The 26,788-nt window shown below is 46.2% G+C and overlaps 1 protein-coding gene across 1 annotated transcript; it reads right to left on the reverse strand.

The window, feature by feature from the left end:
- Positions 1-23,033: 23,033 nt before the first annotated feature.
- LOC137523137 (chemerin-like receptor 1) lies at positions 23,034-23,930 on the reverse strand. Its single transcript, XM_068243374.1, has one exon. It carries the CDS (start codon positions 23,928-23,930, stop codon positions 23,034-23,036), a length of 897 nt encoding a protein of 298 aa, XP_068099475.1.
- Positions 23,931-26,788: the final 2,858 nt, after the last annotated feature.

Here is a 26,788-nt window from a genome sequence, read left to right on the forward strand (position 1 = left end):
CGACTTCCTGTGGCAATGCATTCCACATCTTAATCACTCTTACTGTAAAGAACCCTTTCCTAAATAAATGGCTAAAACGTTTTTCCTCCATGCGCAGATCATGTCCTCTAGTCCTTTGAGAAGGCCTAGGGACAAAAAGCTCATCCGCCAAGCTATTATATTGCCCTCTGATGTATTTATACATGTTAATTAGATCTCCTCTAAGGCGTCTTTTCTCTAGACTAAATAAACCCAGTTTATCTAACCTTTCTTGGTAAGTGAGACCTTCCATCCCACGTATCAGTTTTGTAGCTCGTCTTTGCACCTGCTCTAAAACTGCAATATCTTTTTTGTAATGTGGTGCCCAGAACTGAATTCCATATTCCAGATGTGGCCTTACTAGAGAGTTAAACAGGGGCAATATTATGCTAGCATCTCGAGCTTTTATTTCCCTTTTAATGCATCCCAAAATGTTATTAGCTTTAGCTGCAGCAGCTTGGCATTGAGTACGATTATTTAACTTGTTGTCGATGAGTACTCCTAAGTCCTTCTCCAAGTTTGAAGTCCCCAACTGTATCCCATTTATTTTGTATGGTGCTAGACCATTAACACGTCCAAAATGCATGACTTTACATTTTTCAACATTGAATTTCATCTGCCAGTTATGTGCCCATATAGCCATCCTATCCAGATCTAGAGATGTCGCGAACCTCCGATTTTCGGTTCGCGAACCCTCCGCGAAAGGTTTGGTTCGCGAAAAAGTTCACGAACCGCAATAGACTTCAATGGGGAGGCGAACTTTGAAAAATAGAAAAAGTTCTAATGCCTAGAAAAATGATATAAAACATGTTTCAAAGGCTCAAATACCTGGAATCAGACATGATTGAGTGAAATACACTTCAATTGTCCCAGGCTAACATCTAGGTTTCACACAAACCCCTATTTTAAGCCTCCACCCTTCTACCTATTCCCTCCTCCCTCCTACCGGAGGGAGGAGGGTCTCATCTGCCAGAGAATTATATTATTTCAAAAGCCAGTTTACATACCATAGCTGAGAATTGAACCCAGGTCTCACTGTGTGGTGGGCAAGTACCTTAACCGCTGTACCACAACAGTACTAACTGAAGCTGGCCTAGCATTTACCATTTATGCTCAATACAACAGAAAAATTAGACAAGATAGCAGCATTAGGAAGACTTGCCTAAGGTCTCCTACTGAATAGGTGCTGGCTTACTGAACAGACAGAGACGAGATTTGAACTCTGGTCTCCTGTGTCAGAGGCAGAGCCCTTAACCATTACACCAGGCAGCCACTGCTTACAGATATGTAGCCAGGCATGGCCTTGTCTTTTGTGTTCAACAGTTGTCAAGAGAAAAATTAGACAAGATAGCAGTGTTAGGAAGACTTGCCTAAGGTCTCCTACTGAATAGGTGCTGGCTTACTGAACAGACAGAGACGAGATTTTAACTCTGGTCTCCTGTGTCAGAGGCAGAGCCCTTAACCAACACCATCCAGCCACTGCTTACAGATATGTAGCCAGACATGGCCTTGTCTTTTGCGTTCAACAGTTGTCGAGAGAAAAATTAGACAAGATAGCAGTGTTAGAAAGACTTGCCTAAGGTCTCCTACTGAATAGGTGCTGGCTTACTGAACAGACAGAGATGAGATTTGAACTCTGGTCTCCTGTGTCAGAGGCAGAGCCCTTAACCAACACCATCCAGCCACTGCTTACAGATATGTAGCCAGGCATGGCCTTGTCTTTTGTGTTCAACAGTTGTCCAAAGAGAACCCCAGGTAGATTCATCTCTCTCTCTCTCTCTCTCTCTTTCTCTCTCTCTCTCTCTCTCTCTCTCTCTCTCTCTCTCTCTCTCTCTCTCTCTAGTAGGGATGGTCACCGCTTTCCACGGAATTGTATTTTTGAGCATATATGGATTGAGCATAAATGGTACATGCTAGGCTGGCTTCAGCATGTAGTGTTGGTGAGAGAGAGAGAGAGAGAGAGAGAGAGAGGTGAATCTACCTGGCTATCTGGGGTTCTCTTTGGACAACTGTTGAACACAAAAGACAAGGCCATGTCTGGCTACATATCTGTAAGCAGTGGCTGCATGGTGTAATGGTTAAGGGCACTGCCTCTGACACAGGAGACCAGAGTTCAAATCTCGTCTCTGTCTGTTCAGTAAGCCAGCACCTATTCAGTAGGAGACCTTAGGCAAGTCTTCCTAATACTGCTATCTTGTCTAATTTTTCTCTTGACAACTGTTGAACACAAAAGACAAGGCCATGTCTGGCTACATAGCCATAGGCAGTGGCTGCATGGTGTAATGGTTAAGGGCACTGCCTCTGACACAGGAGACCAGGGTTTGAATCTCATCTCTGTCTGCTCAGTAAGCCAGCACCTATTCAGTAGGAGACCTTATGCAAGTCTTCCTAACACTTCTATCTTGTCTAATTTTTCTCTTGGATTGAGCATAAATGGTAAATGCTCGGCTAGATTCAGTTAGTACTGTTGTGGTACAGCGGTTAAGGTACTTGCCCACCACACAGTGAGACCTGGGTTCAATTCTCAGCTATGGTATGTAAACTGGCTTTTGAAATAATATAATTCTCTGGCAGATGAGACCCTCCTCCCTCCGGTAGGGGCTCCACCAGTGAGTGCAGTCTGATTGGCAATAATGTGTCTGCTGACTGTGATGTAGAGGGTCAAAGTTTTGCTCCATAGAGCGTTATGGGGCGAATTGAACTTCCAGGAAAGTTCGCGTTTGGTAGGCGAACGTGAACCACCGAAGTTCGCCTGGAACCGTTTGCCGGTGAACCGTTCGGGACATCTCTATCCAGATCCTGTTGCAATATGACACTATCTTCCTGAGAGTTGATGATTCTGCACAATTTTGTATCATCTGCAAAAATAGCAACATTGCTTTCTACTGCATCTACTAGGTCATTAAAAAATAAATTGAAGAGCACTGGACTGGCTTTTCACCTAGCATTTTGCGGTTTTGTTTAGCGTTTTTTGTGCAGCAGATTTCATATATTGTTACAGTAAAGCTGTTACTGAACAGCTTCTGTAACAAAAACGCCTGGAAAACCGCTCTGATCTAGCATTTTTCAGAGCGGTTTGCGTTTTTCCTATACTTTACATTGGAGGCAGAAACGCCTCAGAAATCTAAAAAATGCCTCACCCCGGGAGTATGAGTTTCTGCAAAACGCCTCCCACGCTGGTGTGACCCACCCCATTGAGATACATTAACCAAGCGTATCCGCAGCCGCAAGTGGCTGCAAAAACGCCTGAAAACCCGCTCGGTGTGCCCCAGCCCTTACTTGTATTCAACCACCTCAAGCTGCATACATGCCTCCAGTGTGAGCTGTGGTAAATCGATCTGGGCACATACAGTGTCATACCCCTGGCAAATTTTGACTTCAACTTACTTTTATTCCATCAGCAAGTAATTTTTTGGCAGGAAATGACATAGCCGTCTCCCAAAAGATAATAAGACGATGTACAAGAGGCATTAATGTGGGGAAAAAAAAAAAACATTTCCCAGCTTTTATTTACATTTGAGCAAAAAGTGTCCAGTCCAACATTATTCCTACCCTTCTCAATAATCAGTAGAAAAGCCTTTATTGGCTATTACAGAAATCAAACGTTTCCTATAATTGCAGACCAGCTTTTTGCATGTCTCCACAGGTATTTTTGCCCATTCATCTTCGTCTTCTTGCCATCACCCTGATCATTAGCAGGGGTGCTCGGATACCCCTTTTCAAAATCCGGGTTGACCCAGATCCGGATACCCAGATACCCAGGTCCAGACCGGATATCCGGATCCAAACTGTTGGATATCCGAATTGAATCTGGTATCCAAACCTATTATCCGGGGTATCCGGGCAAATTCGGATATGAGGGTAGAAAACCCAGTAGTGGCCCTTTAAATTGCTTTAAAAACTTTTTTGAGGGTAAATGAGGCCTGTATCATAATTATTTTTTAAAGGGAAACACTAATTGATGATGTGGGGACTTAAAATCCCCCCCCCCCCAAAAAAAAATGGCTGTCCATTAACATCAGGCCTAGGTTCCAGACAGCGGTCGTGCAGCCCACATTGTGTCCAAAAAGTGCCACGTGCAATGTGCAAAGTGCCAAGTGCAAACACGTGCAAAGTGCCATGTGTCAAGTGCCAAGTGCAAAGTGCCAAGTGCAAACAAGTGCAAAGTGCCATGTGCAAAGTGCCATGTGCAAAGTGCCAAGTGCCATGTGTAAATATGTGCAAAATGCAAAGTGACATGTGCAAAGTGCAAAGTGCCACGTGCAAACACGTGCAAAGTGCCATGTGCAAAGTGCCAAGTGCAAAGTGCCACGTGCAAACAGGTGCAACGTGATATGTGCAAAGTGCCACGTGCAAACACATGCAAAGTGCAAAGTGCCATGTGAAAAGTGTAAAGTGCAAAGTGTCACGTGCAAACACATGCAAAGTGCAAAGTGCCATGTGCAAAGTGCAAAGTGCCACGTGCAAACACGTGCAAAATGCAAAGTGCCATGTGAAAAGTGCAAAGTGCCACGTGCAAACACGTGCAAAGTGCCAAATACAAAGTGCAAAGTGCCACGTGCAAACACATGCAAAGTGCAAAGTGCCATGTGCAAAGTGCCATGTTCAAAGTGCAAAGTGCCATGTGCAAACACGTGCAAAGTGCAAACATGTGCAAAGTGCCATGTGCAAAGTGCCAAGTGCAAAGTGCACCGTGCAAAGTGGCACTTTGCACGTGGCACTTTGCTCATGGCACTTTGCACTTTGCACGTGTTTGCACATGGCACTTTGCAATTTGCACTTGGCACTTTGCACGTGGCACTTTGCACTTTGCACGTGTTTGCACTTTGCACGTGGCAATTTGCACTTTGCACATGTTTGCACGTGGCACTTTGTATGTGTTTGCACTTTGCATGTGGCACTTTGCACGTGTTTGCACGTGGCACTTGGCACTTTGCACGTGTTTGACCGTGGCACTTTGCACTTGACACTTTGCACGTGGCACTTTGCGCTTTGCACGTGTTTGCACATGGCACTTTGCACGTGTTTGCACTTTGCACGTGGCACTTTGCACTTTGCATGTGTTTGCACATGGCAGGCAGCAGCTGACCTGGTCTGTGCACAGCACACACACAGACACATAGCAGCTGCCTGCAGCACACACTCTGACTGTCACACAATGACATCAATCAAGGTAATTAACAATTTAACTATACTGTAGTGATAGTGAAGGGGTTAATCACTGAACAGCTTATCACTGTGTACAGCCCTTGGCCCAGCAGCACTGCAGCACACACTCTGACTGTCACACTATGAGACATCAATCAAGCTAATTAACAATGTAACTATAGAGTAGTGAAGGTGTTAGTTAATAAACAGCTTTAGGTTTATAACTGTGTACAGCCCTTTGTAGGCCAGCAGCACTGGAGCATGTCTCTCAGTGTGCATTCAGCAAGCCAGGATGATCTGTCTCATCATGGCAGCACTCATTATTCAAGGGGGCTGGCCAGTGTTCCTTTCTGTAATTGGGTGCCAGGGCTTAGGCTGTGATGCCTCTGATTGGCTCAATGAGGTCAGGTGGTGCCGGCCAGGGTTCCCCTCTGTGATTGGTTGCTAGGGCTTCTGCTGGGAGCCCTCTGATTGGCTCCAGGACGTCATCACCTTAGTTACAGTATTTCAGATCCGGATATCCCCTGGTATCTGTGGATATCCAGATTATGCGCCTAATTATCCGCAGATAGCTATCCGGATTTGGGCAACTATCTGGAATCTGAATCTGGTCCGGATAGGCCCAAACAGTTCAGATATCCAGGTTACCTGGATATCCAGAATCTGGATGAGCATCCCTGATCTTTAGCTCCCTCCACAGATTCTCAGTTGGATTCAAGTCACTCAGGACTCTGGCTGGGCCACTCCAAAACGATAATGTTGTTGTCTGCTAACCTTTTATTCACCACTTTTGCTGTGTGTTTTGGGTCACTGTCATGCTGAAATGTCTACTGGTGCCCAAAGCCAAGTTTCTCTGCAGACTGCCTGATGTTGGCGTTGAGAATCCTCATGTATTGCTCTTTCTTCATGGTGGTGTTTACGGTGATTAGATTCCCTGGTCCATTGGCTGAAAAACACCCCCAAAGCATTATGTTCCCACCACCATGTTTGAAAGTGGGGATGGTGTTCTTTGGGTTGAAGGCTTCTCCTTTTTTATGCCAAATGAAGGAAACATCATTGTGACCAAACAATAAAATTTTTGTTTAATCTGACCATAACACAGAAGACCAGAAGTCTTCTTCTTTGTCCAGATGAGCATTTGCAAAGGCCAAGCGAGCTTTTGTGGGCCTTATCTGGAGAAGTGGCGTCCTCCTTGGTCTGCATTCATGGAACCCAGCAGTGTGCAGTGTCTGTTGGATTGTCGGCCTTGAGACATTGCCACCAGCAGAGCCCAGATTCACCAGGATGGCTTTGGTGGTGATCCTTGGATTCTTTTTCACCTCTCTCACTATCCTCCTGGCAAGCACAGGTCTCACTTTTGGCTTCTGACCACGTCCTCTGAGATTTCCCACAGTGTGAAACATCCTGTATTGTTTAATAATACTTTGCACTATAGCCACTGGAACTTGAAAACATTTAGCAATGGCCTTGTAGCCCTTTCCTGACTTGTGAGCAGCCACAATGCACAGCCACGTGTCCTCACTGAGCTCCTTTGTCTTAGCCATGTCTGTCCACAAACCAACTGCAGAGAGCTGCTGTTTTTCACCTGTTGAGTTGATTAAAACTGCTGTTCCCAATTAATCAGGGTAATTAGGATGCTTTAGAACAGCTTGGACTATTTGGAATGGTATAGAACTTTGGATTTTCCCTCAGACTGTGACAGTTTGTGAAGGGTTTGAATAATTTTGGACTGGACACTTTTTGCTCAGATGTAAATAAAAGCTGAGAAATGTTTTTTTGTCCACAATAATGCCTCTTGTACATGGTCTTATTATGCTTTTGGAGACACCTATGTCATTTCCTGTCAAAAATGAAATACTGGTTGAAGAAAAGTAACTTTAAGTCAAAATTTGCCAGGGGTTTGAATAATTATGGGCAGCACTGACTGTATATGTCTCCGTTGTTGTTGCACTGGGTGCACCCATGCATGTGCTCCCGACACTTGTTCATGGTGGGATTTACATGTCAGCGATTGGTGATGGGGAACATGTGTTCCATGAACCAATCAAAGTGCCATAAATAAATAAATATTCTTTGAACCATGAGGCATGTTCATTCATAAAAGTGAAAGTAAAAATGTAGTTAAAATAGGGATCAAATTCATCCTGGTAACTTCCAGGATAGTGTATAGCACAATCTAATTGCCAAAAAGTAGAAGTAAAGTAAAAACAATAGCTTAATAGATAATGAAACCTTATTACCCCCCCCCCCCCTTTTAAGCTACCAAATGTAAACACTTCTAAAAAAAAAGTGAGAGTTTGAAAAGGGGGGGGGGGAAAAACCTAAATAGTTAACTTAGGGTCTGAGCTTTTATAATATGTATGTCGTGATGGTATATTACTACTATTTTTGCAAATGAGGGCGTGTAATTATAGATACGGTGCAGAAAAAAAATACACCTTTTTTCCCAAATTATATATTGCAGCCATACATAGAGATGTCGCGAACCTCGAATTTTCGGTTCATGGACCCTGTTCGCGAACCTTCGCGGAAAGTTCGGTTCACGAAAAAGTTTGCGAACCGCAATTCACTTCAATGGGGAGGCGAACTTTAAAATTTAGAAAAATTTCTACTGGCTGAATAATGATAGAAAACATGTTTCAAGAGTTTTGATACCCTCCATGGTCTCATCTGCCAGGGAATTCCAGTATTTCAAAAACCAGCTTACATACCATGGCTGGGATTTGAACCCAGGTCTCAGTGTATGGTAGGTAACTAACATATCCATTATACCACCAACACTACTAGCTGAAATTAGCTGAAATTAGCTGAAATTAGCTGAAATTAGCTGAAACTAGCTGAAACTAGCCTAGCATGTACCATTTATGCTCAATGCAAGAGAAAAATTAGACAAGACAAATAACATTTATATCACACTTTTCTCCTGGCAGACTCAAAGCACCAGAGCTGCAGCCACTAGGGCATGCTCTATAGGCAGTAGCAGTATTAGGAAGACTTGCCTAAGGTCTCCTACTGAATAGGTGCTGGCTTACTGAACAGACAGAGACGAGATTGGAACCCTGGTCTCCTCTGTCAGAGGCAGAGCCCTTAACCATTACACCATCCCGCCACTGCTTACGGATATGTAGCCAGGCATGGCCTTACCTCTTGTGTTCAACAGTTGTCAAGAGAAAAATTAGACAAGATAGCAGTGTTAGAAAGACTTGCCTAAGGTCTCCTACTCTCTCTCTCTCTCTCTCTCTCTCTCTCTCTCTCTCTCTCTCTCTCTCTCTCTCTCTCTCTCTCTCTCTCATTTTTCTCTTGCATTGAGCATAAATGGTACATGCTAGGCTAGTTTCAGCTAGTTTCAGCTAGTTTTAGCTAGTTTTAGCTAGTTTTAGCTAGTAGTGTTGGTGGTATAATGGATATGTTAGTTACCTACCATACACTGAGACCTGGGTTCAAATCCCAGCCATGGTATGTAAGCTGGTTTTTGAAATACTGGAATTCCCTGGCAGATAAGACTCTCCTCCCTCTGGTAGGAGGGAGGAGAAGCCCACAAGGGGCTAATTAAAATCTCCCTAGCAGAGTGTGTAGCAGCTGTCCCTTAATTAATTAGTATAGGCAGACAAGTGAGTCATAATGGATATGTTAGTTACCTACCATACACTGAGACCTGGGTTCAAATCCCAGCCATGGTATGTAAGCTGGTTTTTGAAATACTGGAATTCCCTGGCAGATGAGACTCTCCTCCCTCTGGTAGGAGGGAGGAGAAGCCCACAAGAGGCTAATTAAAATCTCCCTAGCAGAATGTGTAGCAGCTGTCCCTTAATTAATTAGTTTAGGCAGACAAGTGAGTCAAATGGTTCAAGGACCTTGCCTTGTATAAGGGGGGTGGGGCTCCACCAGTGAGTGCAGTCTGATTGGTAACAATGTGCCTGCTGACTGTGATGTAGAGGGTCAAAGTTTTGCTCAATAGAGCATTCTAAATGCTGCGGCCCGCCTCATTCACCTTTCCACACGCTCTTCTGATGCAGCCCCACTGTGCCATTCTCTCCACTGGTTACCCATTACCCAGAGGATCCAGTTCAAACTCCTGACTCTAACATACAAAGCCCTTCACGAGTTTTCTCCTCCATACATCTCCTCACTAATCTCAAGATATTGTCCCTCCCGCAACCTTTGCTCCTCCCAAGAAATTCTCCTGGCCTCTAAACTGATCACCTCCTCTCATGCTCGCATCCAGGACTTTACACGAGCATCAGCCCTTATCTGGAACTCTCTTCCACAGCCTGTACGTCATGCTCCAAACCTGGACATCTTCAAACGCACTCTTAAAACACACCTTTTCAGACAAGCTTATAACATTCTATAGCCCTTTATTTACTTCTCTGTCACAATGTAATCAGAGGCAGAGAATCACTGCCTCATCCATCCTCCACCCCCTTACCTAGTGTGTCCCCCACTACCCATTAGATTGTAAGCTGGCAAGGGCAGGGTCATCCTCCTAATGTTTACTGTTCTTGTAACAATATTTGTGCTGCTTGGAACTCTGCTGTATATTTGTTAGTTGTATCTATGTTCCCCTTGTCGTCTTATTGTGCTTTGTAAAGCGCTGCGGAATATGTTGGCGCTATATAAATAAAAAATAATAATAATAATAATAATTATGGGGCGAATCGAACTTCCGGGAAAGTTCGCCTTTGGTAGGCGAACGTGAACCACCGAAGTTCACCTGGAACCGTTCGGGACATCTCTAGCCATACATTGTACTAGGGAATGTGTAGGTTTTCTTTGCAGTAGCATTGTTTAGTTTAAAACCCCCAGAGACCCAGTGTTGTAATATCACAACATCACATTTAAGCTACAAAAGGCTACAAAAATAAACCCTCCCCCATTTTCTTCTTTTTAAAACCTCATGTATATTACTAATAGGTTCTCTTATTCAGTTCGTCAACACTATTGGATGATTGAATGTGTAAATAGGCCTGTTTATCTGGCCATAAAGTCATACAACCTGGGTGCCTATTTGGGTTTCTGGGGGTTAGAACTGTAGAGGATGGAATTGGACAATTAATGTTGTTCTTAATTTTTTCTCCTTGTTTTTCCCTATAAAATGCATAGAAAATAATTACTAAAAACAAGTATAGCTCCCCAAAAGCCTAATTTGTGGCACCCCCCCCCCTCCCCCCAAGATATAGAACATTCAGGTGTGATAAGCAGTGATTAATCTACAGCCAAAATCAATAATAGAAGCGCTGATAGGGGAAAATGGCTGCTGGCAGTGAGGGTAACATAGCCTGTGGGGTGAAGCCGTTAAAGTATATCTGAAGCAAACAACAAATAAATAAATCTAATACTTGCCTATGGAGAGGGAAGGCTCTGGGTGCTATTGAGGCCTTATTGTTTACGGCGGTTTTTGTGCTAGCCTTCTTCGGAGCATTCCGAATAAGTAAGTTAGTGAGTCCCAATAAGTAGTGTTGGGCGAACAGTGTTCGCCACTGTTCGGGTTCTGCAGAACATCACCCTGTTCGGGTGATGTTCGAGTTCGGCCGAACACCTGACGGTGCTCGGCCAAACCGTTCGGCCATATGGCCGAACGTTCCCCGAACGTTCGGCTAGCGCTGTGATTGGCCGAACGGGTCACGTGGTTCGGGTAAATAAATACCCGAACCACGTCATATCTCCGCCATTTTTCTGTGGGTTTAGCTTTGGGTAGGCAGGCAGGGTAGTTCGCTCTCCAGCCACGCTAGCCAGGGTCCCCCCCAGTCATTGTGTGTCGCTGCTGGGAACAGTAGTACACCGCTCGCTCAGCCACACTATATATAGCATTGTTTACTGCCACTGTGTACCTCGCTCAGCCACGCTATATATAGCATTGTGTTTACTGACACTCTGTGTACACGGCTCAGCCTGACTATATAGCATTGTGTGTACTGCCACTATGCTCCTCGCTCAGCCACGCTATATATAGCATTGTGTTTACTGCCACTCTGTGTACACGGCTCAGCCAGACTATATAGCATTGTGTGTACTGCCACTGTGTACCTCGCTCAGCCACACTATATATAGCATTGTGTTTACTGCCACTCTGTGTACACGGCTCAGCCAGACTATATAGCATTGTGTGTACTGCCACTGTGCACCTCGCTCAGCCACGCTATATATAGCATTGTGTTTACTGCCACTCTGTGTACACGGCTCAGCCAGACTATATAGCATTGTGTGTACTGCCACTCTGTGTACACGGCTCAGCCAGACTATATAGCATTGTGTGTACTGCCACTCTGTGTACACCGCTCAGCCAGACTATATAGCATTGTGTGTACTGCCACTCTGTGTACACGGCTCAGCCTGACTATATAGCATTGTGTGTACTGCCACTGTGCACCTCGCTCAGCCATGCTATATATAGCATTGTGTTTACTGCCACTCTGTGTACACCGCTCAGCCAGACTATATAGCATTGTGTGTACTGCCACTCTGTGTACACGGCTCAGCCAGACTATATAGCATTGTGTGTACTGCCACTCTGTGTACACCGCTCAGCCAGACTATATAGCATTGTGTGTACTGCCACTCTGTGTACACGGCTCAGCCAGACTATATAGCATTGTGTGTACTGCCACTCTGTGTACACCGCTCAGCCAGACTATATAGCATTGCGTACTCTGCCAGTCAGTGTGTATATTGCTGGGATCAGTAATACTCCACTCACCGCCAACCACTATATGAGCTCACCATGAGTTCCTCAGAGACCTCCGCTGTGAGCAGCACTCCCAACAACAGCAACAGCCAACGCCCCACGCAAGCTATAACATCCACCCCAGCAGCCAGTGGTCAGCAGCAGCCCTCTCCGGAGGAGAATGTTGTGTCCATCGGTCCGTCGCCAGAACGATTAATGAGGGCTGCCATTGAGGAGATGATGGGGCCTGATGTGGAGGAGGAGGTCTGGCTCAGGCCAGCATCCCAAGTTAATGTTGAGGACGATGAGGGGTCTGTGTCTGGGGATGTTGGGGTGGCAGAGGTGGTGGGTGGGTCAGACTCAGGAGAAGAGTTGTATGATGAGGATGATGATCGGGACCATCTGTATGTGCCTCAGAGTCCGACCCCGGAAAACATGTTGTATCGTGTGTTTAGGTACTAAAATCTGCGTTCCCACTTCCCAGTACTGCCCGCAGTGCCCGGGTCCACGGATCCATATAATTTTTTGGGCAGCACTATCAAACTGTGGTACTATGAGTGAGTTGCCATGGTCCTTCTGTGCCGCCTGTCACACTCACCGTCTGTCTGCAGATGGATTGTTCAACACAGCTACGCCATCTGACATGTAGTCCTGGACCTTGACCATCTTCTCCAGGCGATTGGTGTTGGAGGACGTGGAACTGCCCGATTGCTGTTCTGTGGGCTGCTGCATGGGTGTCCGAAAATGTTCCCACTCCAAGGACACTGCCAATACCATTCCCTTTTCGGCACTAGCAGCAGCTTGTGTTCTTTGCTGCCCTCCTGGTCCTCCTGGGTTTGCTGAAGTCAGTCTGTCGGCGTACAACTGGCTAGAGAAGGAGGAGGATGTCAATCTCCTCTCTAAAGTCTCCATCCTCAAGGGCCTGCTGGAATTGTTCCATTTTTGACCTGTCTGACACTTTCTTCAATCAGTTTTTTAACATTGTGTTTGTATAAACTAGGTATAAACCCAGTAATTGGTGTTGTCCAGATTCCAGAATAATGAATAATAATAAATAGTGACTAATGCGCGGGCCGCGTTCAATGCAGTCTAGCATGAATTGAGCCATGTGTGCCAGAGAGTCCTGCCAGACTCCTCTGTCTTCATGTTCTTGTAAGCGTTGTGATTGTTGTGATGCACCATATTCGTCACCAGCATCACTTTCTTCCTCTTCTGCTGTCCTTTCCCGCTAAATTGTGGAAGTCCAACGTGCACCGCTCTGACCCTCGGCAGTGGGGGCATCTAATTCCTGCTCCAACTCCAGCTGTTCCTCGTCCTGTTCTTTGTCATAGCTGGGACCAGCGTTTCCTGAGGCAGGTTGCCTGATGTTGGTATCATCACGCTGATCGTTTTCATCTTCAGAATCCCCCACTTGCATCATGCCAGCGGTTTCCATCTTCAACATTGATTTCTTCAGTAAACACAGCAGTGGTATTGTAATGCTGACTGTAGAGTTGTCACTGCTCAGTCACGCAACGTGGATTGCTCAAAATTTTGGAGGACTTGGCAGAGATCCAACATGGTGGCCCAATCAGATCCACAGAAGCTTGGTAGCTACTAGCTGCTGGAATGCGCCTCGGCACTGCGCAAAAGCGTGCTAGCATGTGCAGCGTAGAATTCCAGCACGTAGGCAGGGACATCACCCAGCGAGCGATGGTGCGCTAGATTGAAGCGCTCCTGCATCTCTTGGTGAGTGCTTCAGAAGCGGTACTGGACTTTTAACAATGTTTTTTTTTTTCCTTCAACAGAAGATCTGCCACGTTGGAGTGAGGAGGACGCCGCCGACCCCGACACCAAGCTGAACCCCGGCGAACTCCAAGCAGAGGATCTTCAGGAACCCTCAAGGCTTTGAGCAAGCTGAGGAGGATCAGCAGTCCCGACGAGACCTCTCCTCATATGCGACTGAGTGCAGTGGAGCTCCCCAGAACAACCTCTCAGTTGTCACTTTGTCACTGGTCACTTTGTCACTTTGTCACTTTGTCATTTTGTCACTTTGTCAGTTGTCACTTTGTCACTGGTCACTTTGTCACTTGTCACTTTGTCATTTTGTCACTTGTCACTTTGTCACTTGTCACTTCTCACTTTGTCACTTGTCACTTTGTCATTTTGTCACTTGTCACTTTGTCACTTGTCACTTTGTCATTTTGTCACTTTGTCATTTTGTCACTTTGTCACTTTGTCACTGGTCACTTTGTCACTTGTCACTTGGTCACTTGTCCAGATGATCTCGGTACACCTCCTGAGATTCAAATTCCTGCACACATTGCTCTGGGATTTGGGTGTGATGAATGATGCATCTAACTGGCCACCGGAGGCAATTAAGGCCTTCAAAACATTGAAAGCAGCTTTCTGTTCCGCCCCCATTTTGCGTCATGTTGAGTTGTTGACGTCCTGTTCATCCTCGGCCTCGCCTTGCATTTCAGTGCGAGGTGCATTTTCCACAGAAAAAGGTTGTGAATCCGGGCACAACATTTGTGGCTGTTCCATTGACCTTTCACAGGTAGAAGATTGTGGGGGTGGGAATAGCTCCTCCGAATAGCCCATTGTGTCCTGAAAACTACTCATTGCATTGCTTTGCGCACACATTTTTTTGTCCTCATGCAAGGCCTGAGTTGCACCTGAAAGCGTGGCCTTCTCCTCCTGCGCCTCCTCCTGTTCCATCACGTCTGCTGCTGCTGGGTTAGCGTTGACGCCCGGTCCCTGTTTATTGAACCTCTTATCTTTATTACATTTATGACTGCATGGCAGTAAAAAGCATGCTATCCGCACGCTTCTTGTCCTCATGCAAGGCCTGGGTTGTTGTGTCTCAAAAAGCATGGCCTTCTCCTCCTGCGCCTGCTCCTGTTCCATCACGTGTGCTGCTGCTGCTGGGTTACCGTTACCGGTCCCTTTTCCTGGAACCTCTTCTCTGTATTACATTTATGACTGCATGGCGACAAAAAGCATGTTACCTGTGCAAAGAAACATGACATTTTCCACATTTAAAAGACAGTTTTTCCTTTGAAACTTTACAATCAATTTTCTCAAAAACTATAAGCTCTTTTTCAAATATTTTTTTTCCTCTTGTACCCACTCCCAAGGTGCACATACCCTGCTAATTTGGGGTATGTAGCATGTAAGGAAGCTTTACAAAGCACGAACGTTCGGGTCCCTATTGACTTCCATTATGTTCGGAGTTCGGCGCGAACACCCGAACATCGCGGCGATGTTCGGCGAACGTTCGCGAACCCGAACATCTAGGTGTTCGCCCAACACTACTCCTGATGCACAGAGGTGGGCTGTGAAGGTTGCTGCTGCTGCTCCTGCTGGATCAAGGCTGCCTCTCCCACTTCCGGTAGAGCATCGAGGGCCTTGTCCAGCATGTAAACCATGGTCACCAACTCACACAGAGACACACGGTCCCGGCTGACCATGTTGGTGGCCTCCAGGAAAGGTGCCAGCACCAAGCACACCAGCTGCATTTTTTCCCACTCTGCATTGAGGATGATATCCGGGAGGTGGGTGGTGCCGGTCCCGAACACAGTGGCATTGGCGGTGGCTCTGGCCAGGTATCGGTTGACAGCCTGCTTCTGTTCAACCAGATGCTCTAACATGGCCAGGGTGGAGTTCCATCATGTTGCAACATCAATAATGAACCAGTGCCGTGGGAGGTTCAACTCCAGCTGCACGGCTTCCAGGGCCGCTGAGGCACTGCCCGAGCGGCGGAAATAACCCAACGTTTTCCGAGCTGCTTTCAAAAGTGGGTCCATCCCCTGGTGGGTGCTCAGAAATTTCTGCACCACCAGATTCAGGACGTGGGCCAGACAGGGGATGTGGGTGAGGTCTCCCCGGTGGATGGCAGCAACCAGGTTGGCCCCATTGTCGGACACCACCTCTCCGACTCTCAGGCCTCAGCCAACTCCTCTCCTGCTCTTGGAGTTTGTCCAGGACGGGGTCTGCCGTCAGTCTGTGCTTCCCCAGACTGACCATCTCCAGCAGCGCTTGGCAGTGGCGGGCCTTCACACTGCTGCTGAGGCGGGGGAATTTGCCAGAGGGTGGAACCGGACCACAGGAACCTGCTGCACTTTCCCTGACACTGCTGCAGGGTGGCACCACCCACTGGATTGCTGCTGTGCCCGATGCTGCTGTCCTCTCCTCACCCCCTTCCACCAAACTGATCCAGTGCGCCGTGAAGGGCAGATAGCAGCCTGTCCCAAACCTGCTGCTCCAGGAGTCCATCCCGCTCACCCACCGCATGATCCAGCCCACGCTCCATGTTGGCCATCGCAAAGCGGTGCAGTGCTGGGATAGCCATGCATGAGGAGTAGTGCCGGCTGGGTATTGGCCAATCCGGCGCTGCGCTCTGCAGGAGCGCACGGATGTCGCTCCCCTCCTGCACAAAGGAGTACGGGAGGACATGGCGCATGCACGCAGGCCGTTCAGCGGGCGGATGCATCGGCTGCTGGGAGGCTGAGCCCTGACCACAAAGAACTTGCTCATAAGGGTCTGTTGGTGTTTTTTAGTTGCACAGGAAGAGGAGGAGGGAAAAGAGGAGACCGCTGAGGACTGGCTGCCTGAACAGGCCTCAGTGTCAGCAGGAGTGGCAAAGGGGGTTCTGGTGGTGCTTTTGGTTGGAACACTGCCAGCTCCAGCTTCCTTCAGCCTCTTGAACTCCACATGCTCAACATAATGCTTTTTGGCCAGATGGTTGATGAAGCTGGAGGTGCCGTAGTTGAAGGGGTTACAACCTCTGCTCAGCTTCATCTGGCACACATTGCAAGTAACAAACTGGCTGTCCACTGAAGGCAGGTAAAAAAACTGCCAGAGTGGGAATTGTAATTTTCCCTTACGCCCTGATTGGGCTGCTGCTGCTTTTTTTTTCTCCCTGCGGTGGTTGGCCCTGCGGTGGTTGGGGGCCTGGGGTTGAGTGGTGCGGCTGGTGGTAGTGGCAGAAGATGAAGCAGCAGGCTGTGGGTCCCGCATTCCACGCCCACTGCTGCTCCTGCCAATGTCAGCGATGCTGATCCTCCGTGCCAGACCCACGGATGTATCCTCCTCCTCAGACTCAGAGCCAACATCCCCCTCCTGTGGTTGGTAGTCACGGTCCTTCATCTCGTCATCATCACCAGCATCATACTCTCCCTCCTCAAACAATTGCTGGGATGTTGCTGACCCCCCAAACTTCTCTTCTGCTGACACCTCAGGCAAGGAATTCCCCCAACAATCACCGTCACCATCTTTGACTCCTCTGCAAACTCCAGAGTGGCCAGAATATCAGTGGTGGTAACAGCCTTCATTGCGCTCGCGGTGTCTGGACTACAGAGCGCACTGACTGAGGGTAGGCTGCCCGCTGGGGTCGACATGATGACCGACGAGTCTCCATGCACTGCTGGGCGGCTGCTGCTGCTCCTGTGAACAGGAGTGGTGGTGGGGGTGGAGGTGTCTGTTGTAGAGCTGGTGGTGGCCTGCTCATCCACCATCAGCTGCATCACATGCTCGGCGTCTTTCTCCTCCAATTTGCGGCACCGACCCTGCTGAAAAATGTCTGCTACACGCTGCTGTGCCTCTGCAGCGTGACTCTCCCTAACAGCTGGGCGCCCACGGCCAGTGGCTAGCGGTGGAATGGACACTGGTGCGGCAGAACTGCTGGCGGTGACGGTGCCAGCAATGTTCCCTCTCTTTTTTGGCATTGATGGCCTTCCCCCGGCTGCCAGTGCCAGCAGACATAGTGCAAGTTTGTGTATGATGATGATGTCACCAGATGGATGTGGGGTATTTGCACTTTATTGAAATCGGGGTAATTGGTGTTGGACTTGAATGAATCAGCACAGAGTGACAGACAGCAGAGTAGAACACAGTGTGCACACTAACCGTCTGTCACACACACTGACACTCAGAGTCAGCAGCACAGCAGAAATGCAGTAATCTGTACTAGTGAGCTAACACAGACACTGTACTACACTAACAATTAGCACTGCAGTACTAAATAACTACACAATAACACAGTAATCCTATTCCCTATTTCCTAACCTAACCTATACTGTAGCTAAGGCTAATAGCGCAGGCCTGGCCTATGTGAACAAACAGCACAGACACAGACACAGACACCGAACTAGCAGAGCTGCTGCAGCAGAGACTGTCACAGACACACACACTAACTAAAAATCACAATACAACAAACTAGCTAAACAACAATAAAAGAGTGGTATAGTACAGGTGTTAATGTGCAAAAACGCTGGGTTTAACACAGTGTAATGCACTTGCTTTAACCAAACAGCACTGGAGTGTCTCTCTCAGTGAGCAGTCACAAGGACGCGTTCCCTCAACATGGCCACCGCTTTATAAACGTGAGGGGCTGGCCAGAGTTCCCCTCTGTGATTGGTTGCTAGGGCTTCTGCTGGGAGCCCTATGATTGGCTCAATGACATAATCTCCTTAGTTACAGTATTCGGATTCAGATATCCAACGGATATCCGGGTATGCGACCAAATATGCGCATAGAGCTATCCGGATTTGGACCCAGGTATCCGGGATCCGAATCTGGCCGGATAGCTGAAAAAAGTTCGGATATCCAGGTTACCCGGACATCCGGAATCCGGATGAGCATGCCTGATTCCTTAGTGACCCCATCCAACAGCTCCAACTATCCTAACACTAATATCTGAAGTAGGTGCATTATCAGGTTTCTGCATTAACCTTACTAAAAGTGAGTTGATGTTTCTGTCCAAAAAAAGCCACCATCCCTGCAAACTATAATGGGGGGTGAAGGTTACCCCAGGCCCAATTACGTACTTAAGCATTAAAATTAAACCGGATCCCCACTCTTTGTATAATCTTAATATTACCCCGCTTATTAAAAATGTTATACATCAACTTAAACATTGAGCTAATTTGCCCTTAAATCTTATGGGAAGGGCTGCACTGGTGAAGATGGTAACATTTGGGAGGCTGTTGTATCCCATGCAGTTTCTTCCCCTCTTATTTAAACATGCAGAGATTCAACAGCTACATAAGGCAATTTCCGTATTCCTATGGCGAGGCAAAAGGGCCAGAATATCTCTGAAAAAATGATGTCTACCTAAAGAAAATGGAGTGATGGGAATCCCTGACATCAGAAGATACAATATAGCATGTCTCACCAGACATGTACGTGATTGGATCTTTCAAACTTCTACATTTTCTGATTATAATCTGGAAGCAGCTATTGCCGAGCCATGGTCTTTGGTGGGCATATTACATGGGACTTGGTCCTCACTTCCGCTCAGGCTGAAGCATAGTGTCCTATTTAGAGACACGGTGGTAGCCTGGAGGGAACTGAGGAAGTTGTTTGGGCTTCCATGGAGGGTTTCAAAATATATGTCAATGTGGGGTAATCCTAATTTTCCTCAGGGCATGCACCATGAGGGCTTTCTTAAGTGGGAGGAAAAAGGTATGAATAGATTGGGCCAACTTTTAGATCTAGACACACATAAATGGAGAACCTTCCCTAATGTATGTGGAACCTTTCAAATATCAGAATCAAACTTTCTCAACTTTGCACAAATTAAATATCATGGTGACTCGCAGATATCCACAATTGCTACTTTGGATTCCATCACTTCCTTTGATAGATTCATCAAACCTACTGCAGACAATCTATCCTTATCCTCTATCAGAATCAGAATCAAGTTTATTTCGCCAAGCATGACTGGGTTATGCCCGGAATTGGGTTTGGCTCAGACAGAGAACTCAGCAGCAAAAACACAAAAACAAAACAACAACAACGAGAAGGCAACAGTTACATATCTAACCATGACAACTGACCGCGACATTCTAACAGCAGCAGCAACAGCCAGTTACAGTGAGAAGCAATAGTACAGTGGTAGGTGTAGCTTAAGCAAGGGAGGCACTGAATTGGGGGATAGGTGGCCAGAAAGCAGGACATGTCGGACACATATGGACTGACTACCGGCCTGCGGGGGGGGGGGGGGGAGCCAGTGAATGGAATTCAAGAGTTTAACGGCAGCAGGGAAGAAGGAGTTCATGTGCCTAGCTGTCTTGGAGGAAATGGACCGTAGCCTTCTGCTGGATGGAAGCACGTTAAAGTAGCGGTGGCCTGGGTGTGAGCGGTCATTTGCGATCCTTTGTGCTCTGGAACGCAGTCTGGAGTTGTAGAGGAGGTCAAGCGAGGGAAGTGGTTTTCCAATGATTCTCTCCGCCGACCTGATGACCCTCTGAAGCTTGTATTTGTCTCTGTTTGAGGAACCAGCATACCACACCAGAATAGAGGTGCAGATGACAGATTCTATAGTGGCAGAGTAGAAGTTTGTCATAAGCTCCTGTTCCATCCCGAACTTCCTCAGTTGACGAAGGAAGAAGAGTCTTTGTTGGGCCTTCCTCTGTGTGGTGCTCGTGTGAGTCTTCCAGCCCAGGTCACTGGAGATCTGAGTTCCCAGGAGGCAGACACTAGATACCTTTCCAACCTCCATGCCGTCAATGAAGATTGGGGGTGGGGTGGGGGCCTGCTTCCTGAAGTCAATAACCATCTCAACGGTTTTGGTTGTGCTGAGGACTAGCTTGTTTTCCTTGCACCATCGACAAATGCTATCGACTTGTTGTCGATAGTCATACTCATCATTTTTATTCACAAAGCCAATGATGGTGGTGTCGTCAGCGAATTTGACGACCTTGACTGAGTCTGCTGTGGATCTGCAGTTGTTGGTGTAGAGGGAAAACAGAATTGGGGACAGGACGCAGCCCTGTGGGGCACCTGTGTTGGTCACCCTTGCTTGGGAGGAGATCTTGCCCAGCTTGACGATTTGTGACCTGTTGGTCAAGAAGTCTGTGATCCAGTGGCGTAGGGTCGAGTGGACGTCGAGTGCCTCCAGGTTGTTCTGGAGGATGCGAGGGCAGATTGTATTAAACGCTGAGCTGAAGTCGAGAAGGAGGATTCTGGCGTAAGAGTCGGGTTTATCCAGGTGATCACTGATGAGCTCAAGGCAGATGTTGATGGCATCGTCAGTGGACCTGTTTGCTCTGTACGCGAACTGAAACGGGTCTAGTCGAGGTAGCGTGGAGTTCTTGAGTTCGGATAGGACTGCTTTTTCTAAGGTCTTCATGATGACCGAGGTGAGGGCCACAGGCCTGTAGTTATTTAGGTCGGGTATGCCCTGCTTTTTGGGGACAGGGATGACCGTTGACCTCTTGAAGCATTTGGGGACTCTGCCCTCCTGTAGGGACTTGGCATAGATGGAGGAGAGGACAGGAGCCAACTGCTGCGAGCAAGATTTAAGGCATGCTGGTGTCACACCATCCGGGCCCGGGGCTTTCCTAGGGTTGAGAGAGGCCAGAAGACGCCTGACCTCAGCCTCGATTGCCCTCAGCCTCGATTGCCCTCGGCGGAGGTGGGCTCGATCCTGTCTCAGCGTCTGCAGGGGATGGCTGGGCACGAGGTATTGGGGGCCCTGCTGTTTCTGGCTGGTTTTCAAACCTGCAGTAGAAGTCACTGAGCTCCTCGGCTAGCTTGATGCTGGTGCTGGGTGTAGCATGCTGGGGGGGGGGGGGGGGGGCTTGTAATTGGTGGCTGACTTGAGTCCCTTCCAAACGGCTCATGGATCATTTGAGCTGAGATTGTGTCTGTCTGAGCTTCTCAGAGTATTCCTTCTTCACTGCCATGAGTTCTCTATTAAGGATGTTCCTCGCTGCTCTATACTCGTCCAGGTTGCCCGACTTGTGCGCTGTTTCTTTTCGCCTCCGCAGTTGCCGTAGTTTGTTGGAGAACCATGGTTTATCGTTCGGGTAGACCTTGAATCCATCATGCTTTACTGCAAATTACAAGCAAAAAAATACACCTCAAATTGCTTCAAGGGATGGTCTAAATATTTCCAGGATCCACAACTTGTAAACGACATGTGAGGCCTGTCTAAGAATCCGCAAACTTATCGTCAGTGAGACTCGGAGAGAGTCACATTTACTATTCATGCATTATGCTAAATATGCATTCAACTTTAACCTTACTACTCCACCACCGGACTATGAACCTAGTTGTCCCCAATGCCATCATCCACGAGCAGATCTGTACTATTGCATCTGGACTTGCCCAAAAATAAAGACATTTTGGTCTAAAGTTATTAGTCAAATATGCAAAAAGTTTCTTGTCAAAGATCCTCTACTTTTTATATTTAACATCGTACCTACAACTGACCCCACTGATAAATGGACAGTACCATCCGATCTGACCCATATTATACTCTGTACTGCTCGCAAATCTATATACAACAGATGGATTTATCCAACCAGCCCTTCCACCTGGGACATACAAGCTGAACTGATGGAATTATTTGCAATAGACAAAATAGAAACCTTGCTTCACAAAGAAAAACGCTCAACATTTGTTTTTAAGAGATGGAAGCCTTTAATTATATCTACCTTTACCAGATCTGATAGTAATGCTCTGATGGAGCCCTTTAAATATACCAGTTGGTATGCCATGGAAGATCTACAAGGCACATTAGGTCGCTTAGCAATTTCATAAAATGAATCTATGTCTACTACATGAGTTTATGTCTCTGATATTCAATACACTATATTGTCATACTCAAATACTGGCTCACACTGGGGACGTGGGTCTGTTAATTCATTTACAATTTCATGGAAAATGATGTGACTGGGAAGGTTCAGGGGAGGGGAAAGTTATTTAGCTGTTAGTGAAGAAGAGACAGGAAGAGCTAATAACGCTCAAACTTGGACCTCAATAATCCTGGATACTTAGCAGAATTTAGTGATAATATTATGGGTCAAAAATCTTTAGGCACAAGCACTATACTATGGAATTTATTCATAATGTTATGCAGTCATATTGTTACTAGGCTGTGTGGTTTTACTATAAAACACATTCCTGTCATTATGTACACATATCATAAAAGAAATTGTTTGTGATGGTCCTAACCTGTTCAAAATGTTCAAAATGTTAAAATGTTAAAAAATTTTGAAAATATCAATAAATACATTTTCAAAAAAAAAAAATAGTTTGTAAGTAATCATTTTCCAGCTTCTCTTCCTTGCAGGGCTGGGGGTGCAGGGATCCCTTTGTGATCATTTCTGGAGGTGCATTTTAAATCTAAATAATCCTTGTGCATGTCTCTTCTACAGCAATGTGTGACTTTGCTTCAAAGCATACAAGATTCAGAAGCTGACGTGCTCTTCCTCTAGGAATCCAGTTGGACATATTCTTCTTTGAAGGCTTTCTCAAATATTGTTTGAAAAGAGGTCCACATGTTTTCTTTAAAATCTCCACCCATAAAAACATACAGTATGGGGTTAACACAGCTGTTAACAAAAGCCAGTGTGGATGAAAGCACTCCTGCAATTTGTAGTGCATAAGAGAAATGACAATTAGAATTGTAACATTTAGCCAGCACCACAAATGAGAAGACATGGTAGGGGAACCAGCAGACAAAGAATGAATTGATGACAGCTATAACAACTTTAAATGGCTTGCTGGATGTGGTCATGTGATTTCTGTGGATGCGCAGCAGAATTATTGAATAACAGGAAATGATCAGAATAAAAGGAACGGCAAATCCGATGATGAATCTTGTTATGACAGTAGCCAAATGTCTTGAGAAGGCACGATTTACATTCATGTCATAGTTATAATTCATAAAGCATTCAACTTTTCCATTAATTTTCTTTGTATCTCTGAATATAAAATACGGTAAACTGAAAACAATTGCTAACATCCAAACTCCGAGGACCACAAAGGATGCCAGTTTGGGAGTCCGGTGATTCCGGCACCAAACAGGAAACAGTACGGAGATGCAACGGTCCAGGCTGATGACGGTGAGCAGGAAGATGCTGGCGAAGAGATTGATGAAGTCAAAGGTGCTGTTCAGCTTACACATGAATGTACCAAAGGGCCAGTGAGCCCCAAGGGCATCATAAACAATGTCCATCAGCAGAGAAAAGGTGAAGGCAAAGTCCGCTATGGCTAAATTAAGAAACCACACAATAGTCACAGTCCTCTTCATCCTGAAGGCAGCAAAATAGATGACCAGTCCATTCCCCACTGTGCCCAGCAGGCAGATTGTAGTGTTCACTACCATAGAGAAAACATAAAGAATATAGTTTATTCTTTCCATAAAAGCACAATCCTCATCTGTTTTATTACCACAGTCTTGTAGATGAGTGACATTAGGAAACGCCTCTGTGAAAGGAGCCATTGTTTAAGGATTGATTAGAGATTTGGATAATCTGTAAACAGAAATATAAGACAATAACATTATAACCGTCCATCTAATGGTCAGTCTAGCAATATTCTCATTATACTATAGCCAAAAGCAAATCTTCTTAAAGCACACCTGAACCTGTTTTGCGAAGGCACCTGATCGCAAAACACAAACACCAATGGTATGCACATGAATAAAAGCAGCACACAAATATAATAACATTAGAAATCATTTTTGATAAATTTGACAAACATGCTTTAAGAAAAACAAAAGAAAATGATAGGTTGTACATTGAGCCGGTCTGTTTGCTACCATCATAAAGTTCTATAATTAACTTCCTGTCCCAGCTAGGCCTCTGGTACACGTGACCTCATGATGCTACGCTGGTCCATTTACTTGAGCATAACACACTAACTTAATTCATTATTTTTTGTCAATGGCATTGGCATTTTTTTTTTCAAAAAAACAAATACTTTTTTTTTAATAAATAGCAATGCCCAAGCTGGTCCATTCAGTTGAGGGTGCATGCAGCACCGGCAGAGCTAAGGGCCTTACAGACCTGTTACCGCCCAATCTCGTGTGGCTGCATGGTTGCATAACTAGTTACCATGGTGGATCTCCAGGGCTTCTGTTATCACTGTGCTGTGTTTGCACTATTGCATAGCTCTGTGTGTGTGTGTGTGATACTCCACAGACAGAACACTGTCACTGACTGACGCACAGGTGTAGCCCCTTCTAGTGTGATAGAATTGTGTGCCAAAGCCCACATTACACAAGCAGGAGACTACTAGCACTGCAGCAGGGCCTCTGTTATCACTGTGCTGTGTTACTCCACAGACAGAACACTGTCACTGAGGGGATGGGGGAGGAGGAGACCTTTTGTGACCTCAGTGAGGAAGAGGAGCTGGCCATCTCTGCTTCCATCCTTGTTCAAATGGGGTCTTTCATGCTGTCCTGCCTGTTGAGGGAGGGACCCCCATATAAAAAATGGTTAAAGGAGAATGACCTGTACTGGACCCTCGCTGTAAGCACAAAGTGGCAGAACTATAAGCAGAGTTCTCACACTTTTAAACCCTTAGTTCCTCTTGATGTTTCTGTGCCCCTCTTAGTAAGCATACTGTGATGTCCAAGCCCGGTTGTGTGGGACATTCCTACTCAACACATTAACTGTTGTTTGGTTAATTTTGTATTATCATACCCCCCCCCCCAAAAAAAAAAATAATAATAATAAAAAATAATAATAATATTAATAATAATAATGATAATAATAATAATACATTCTAAACTAAAAGACTATTTTAAGCTAAATCAGTTTTGGAAGAGATCTGGAGCATGATCCCATCCCTGGGCAAGACAATAAAAACAAAAGGGAAGGCTATTCAGAGCAAGGTCATTGTGTGGGCGATGCTGGTTGTTCCCAACACTTAAAGAAAGATGAGCTTATTATACAGGTTAATGGAAGGCTCATGGTGGAGGAACAAGAAAGCCAGCCTGTGGGCATATTTGTGGGGTGCTGCCACTCGGATGGTCCTCCCAGGCCACTTCCAGTACATGTGACACAATTTGATAGTCAACCTCTTTGTAGCTGGTCAGGGCTGGGGTTTGCAGTGTTCATCATTATATATATAGTGAGTGGGAACGCCACACCCTTGCCTGACAGGGGGGAGAGCAGGAAGAATTCCACACAGTCACATTTTTTTTTCTTTTTAAAATAGATTAAAATGGATTATGTCAAAAACACAAGTATGTTATCTATTTTTTTTATATGTTTTTTTCAATAGATCATTTTTCTAGTGTTCCTATTGGTTGCCTGGAGGGGAGGGTTTTGTTTCTCAATATCTGTGTCCGGTCTAGCGTGCATCAGCAGCCCCTGATGAGTCATTGATGTGACGAAATGCATAGGGCGGAGCGCTGATGCACGTGATTGGACAAGGAAGTAGTGCCGGCCGGTGAGGGAGCGCGAGTCGAGCTGACGCTGGAACAGCTGAGCGGTTTCCGGGACCGCAACTGTTTACATGCGCTCTTACCCTGCGTGGCTTGTGAGTGTAATCTTTGCTTTTAATTGCATTAAATTTTATGGTTTTACGCTATGTGTGGCTCTTTAGTCCACAGTTTTAATGGGAGTTATTAGCCTAAGGAATTGAGGAATACGCCATCCCCTGATATACTATCAATCCCACCTCCGGAGATCTGGGAGGACAGCCCGGTGAGTGCGGGCACAGAGGGGGGTGTCCTAACACTGGTGCTGGAAAGAGGTGTCTTCTTAGTCTACACAGTTGGATTAGAGTGGTGATGGTTTCTGCTGTCTAAACCAGGCCTTGATTTGCAGTATTACGCTATATGCCCTTATTTTTTTCCCTTGCATGTTGACGTGATTGTCCGGCTAAACGAAATTACAGGACAGTCCCTTGCCTCAGGTGGTTGGATCCGTGGAGTGTACCTGCTGGTGACTCTGTGAGACTGTTCTGTTTTTATTTCTGCTTGAGACAAGTGTGCGCGTTGCTATTGTATTCTAATTTGTATGTCCACACATTGACATTTGTTACGCGAACCACAGAGTGCAATTTTTCCAAAAGCGCATATCTATATTTTATTCATGTTATCTATGTAATATGAATGGTAGACAGACCTACAGCCTGCCTGCCAGCCACTGAACACCAATGGCAACTGGCGGGAAGCCTCCACTGCGTGCCTCTGCATTGGAGTTGGGTGACACCACCACCACCATGAATGGC

The sequence above is a fragment of the Hyperolius riggenbachi genome, chromosome 6 (genome assembly GCF_040937935.1).
Source record: "Hyperolius riggenbachi isolate aHypRig1 chromosome 6, aHypRig1.pri, whole genome shotgun sequence".
NCBI lineage: Eukaryota > Metazoa > Chordata > Amphibia > Anura > Hyperoliidae > Hyperolius > Hyperolius riggenbachi.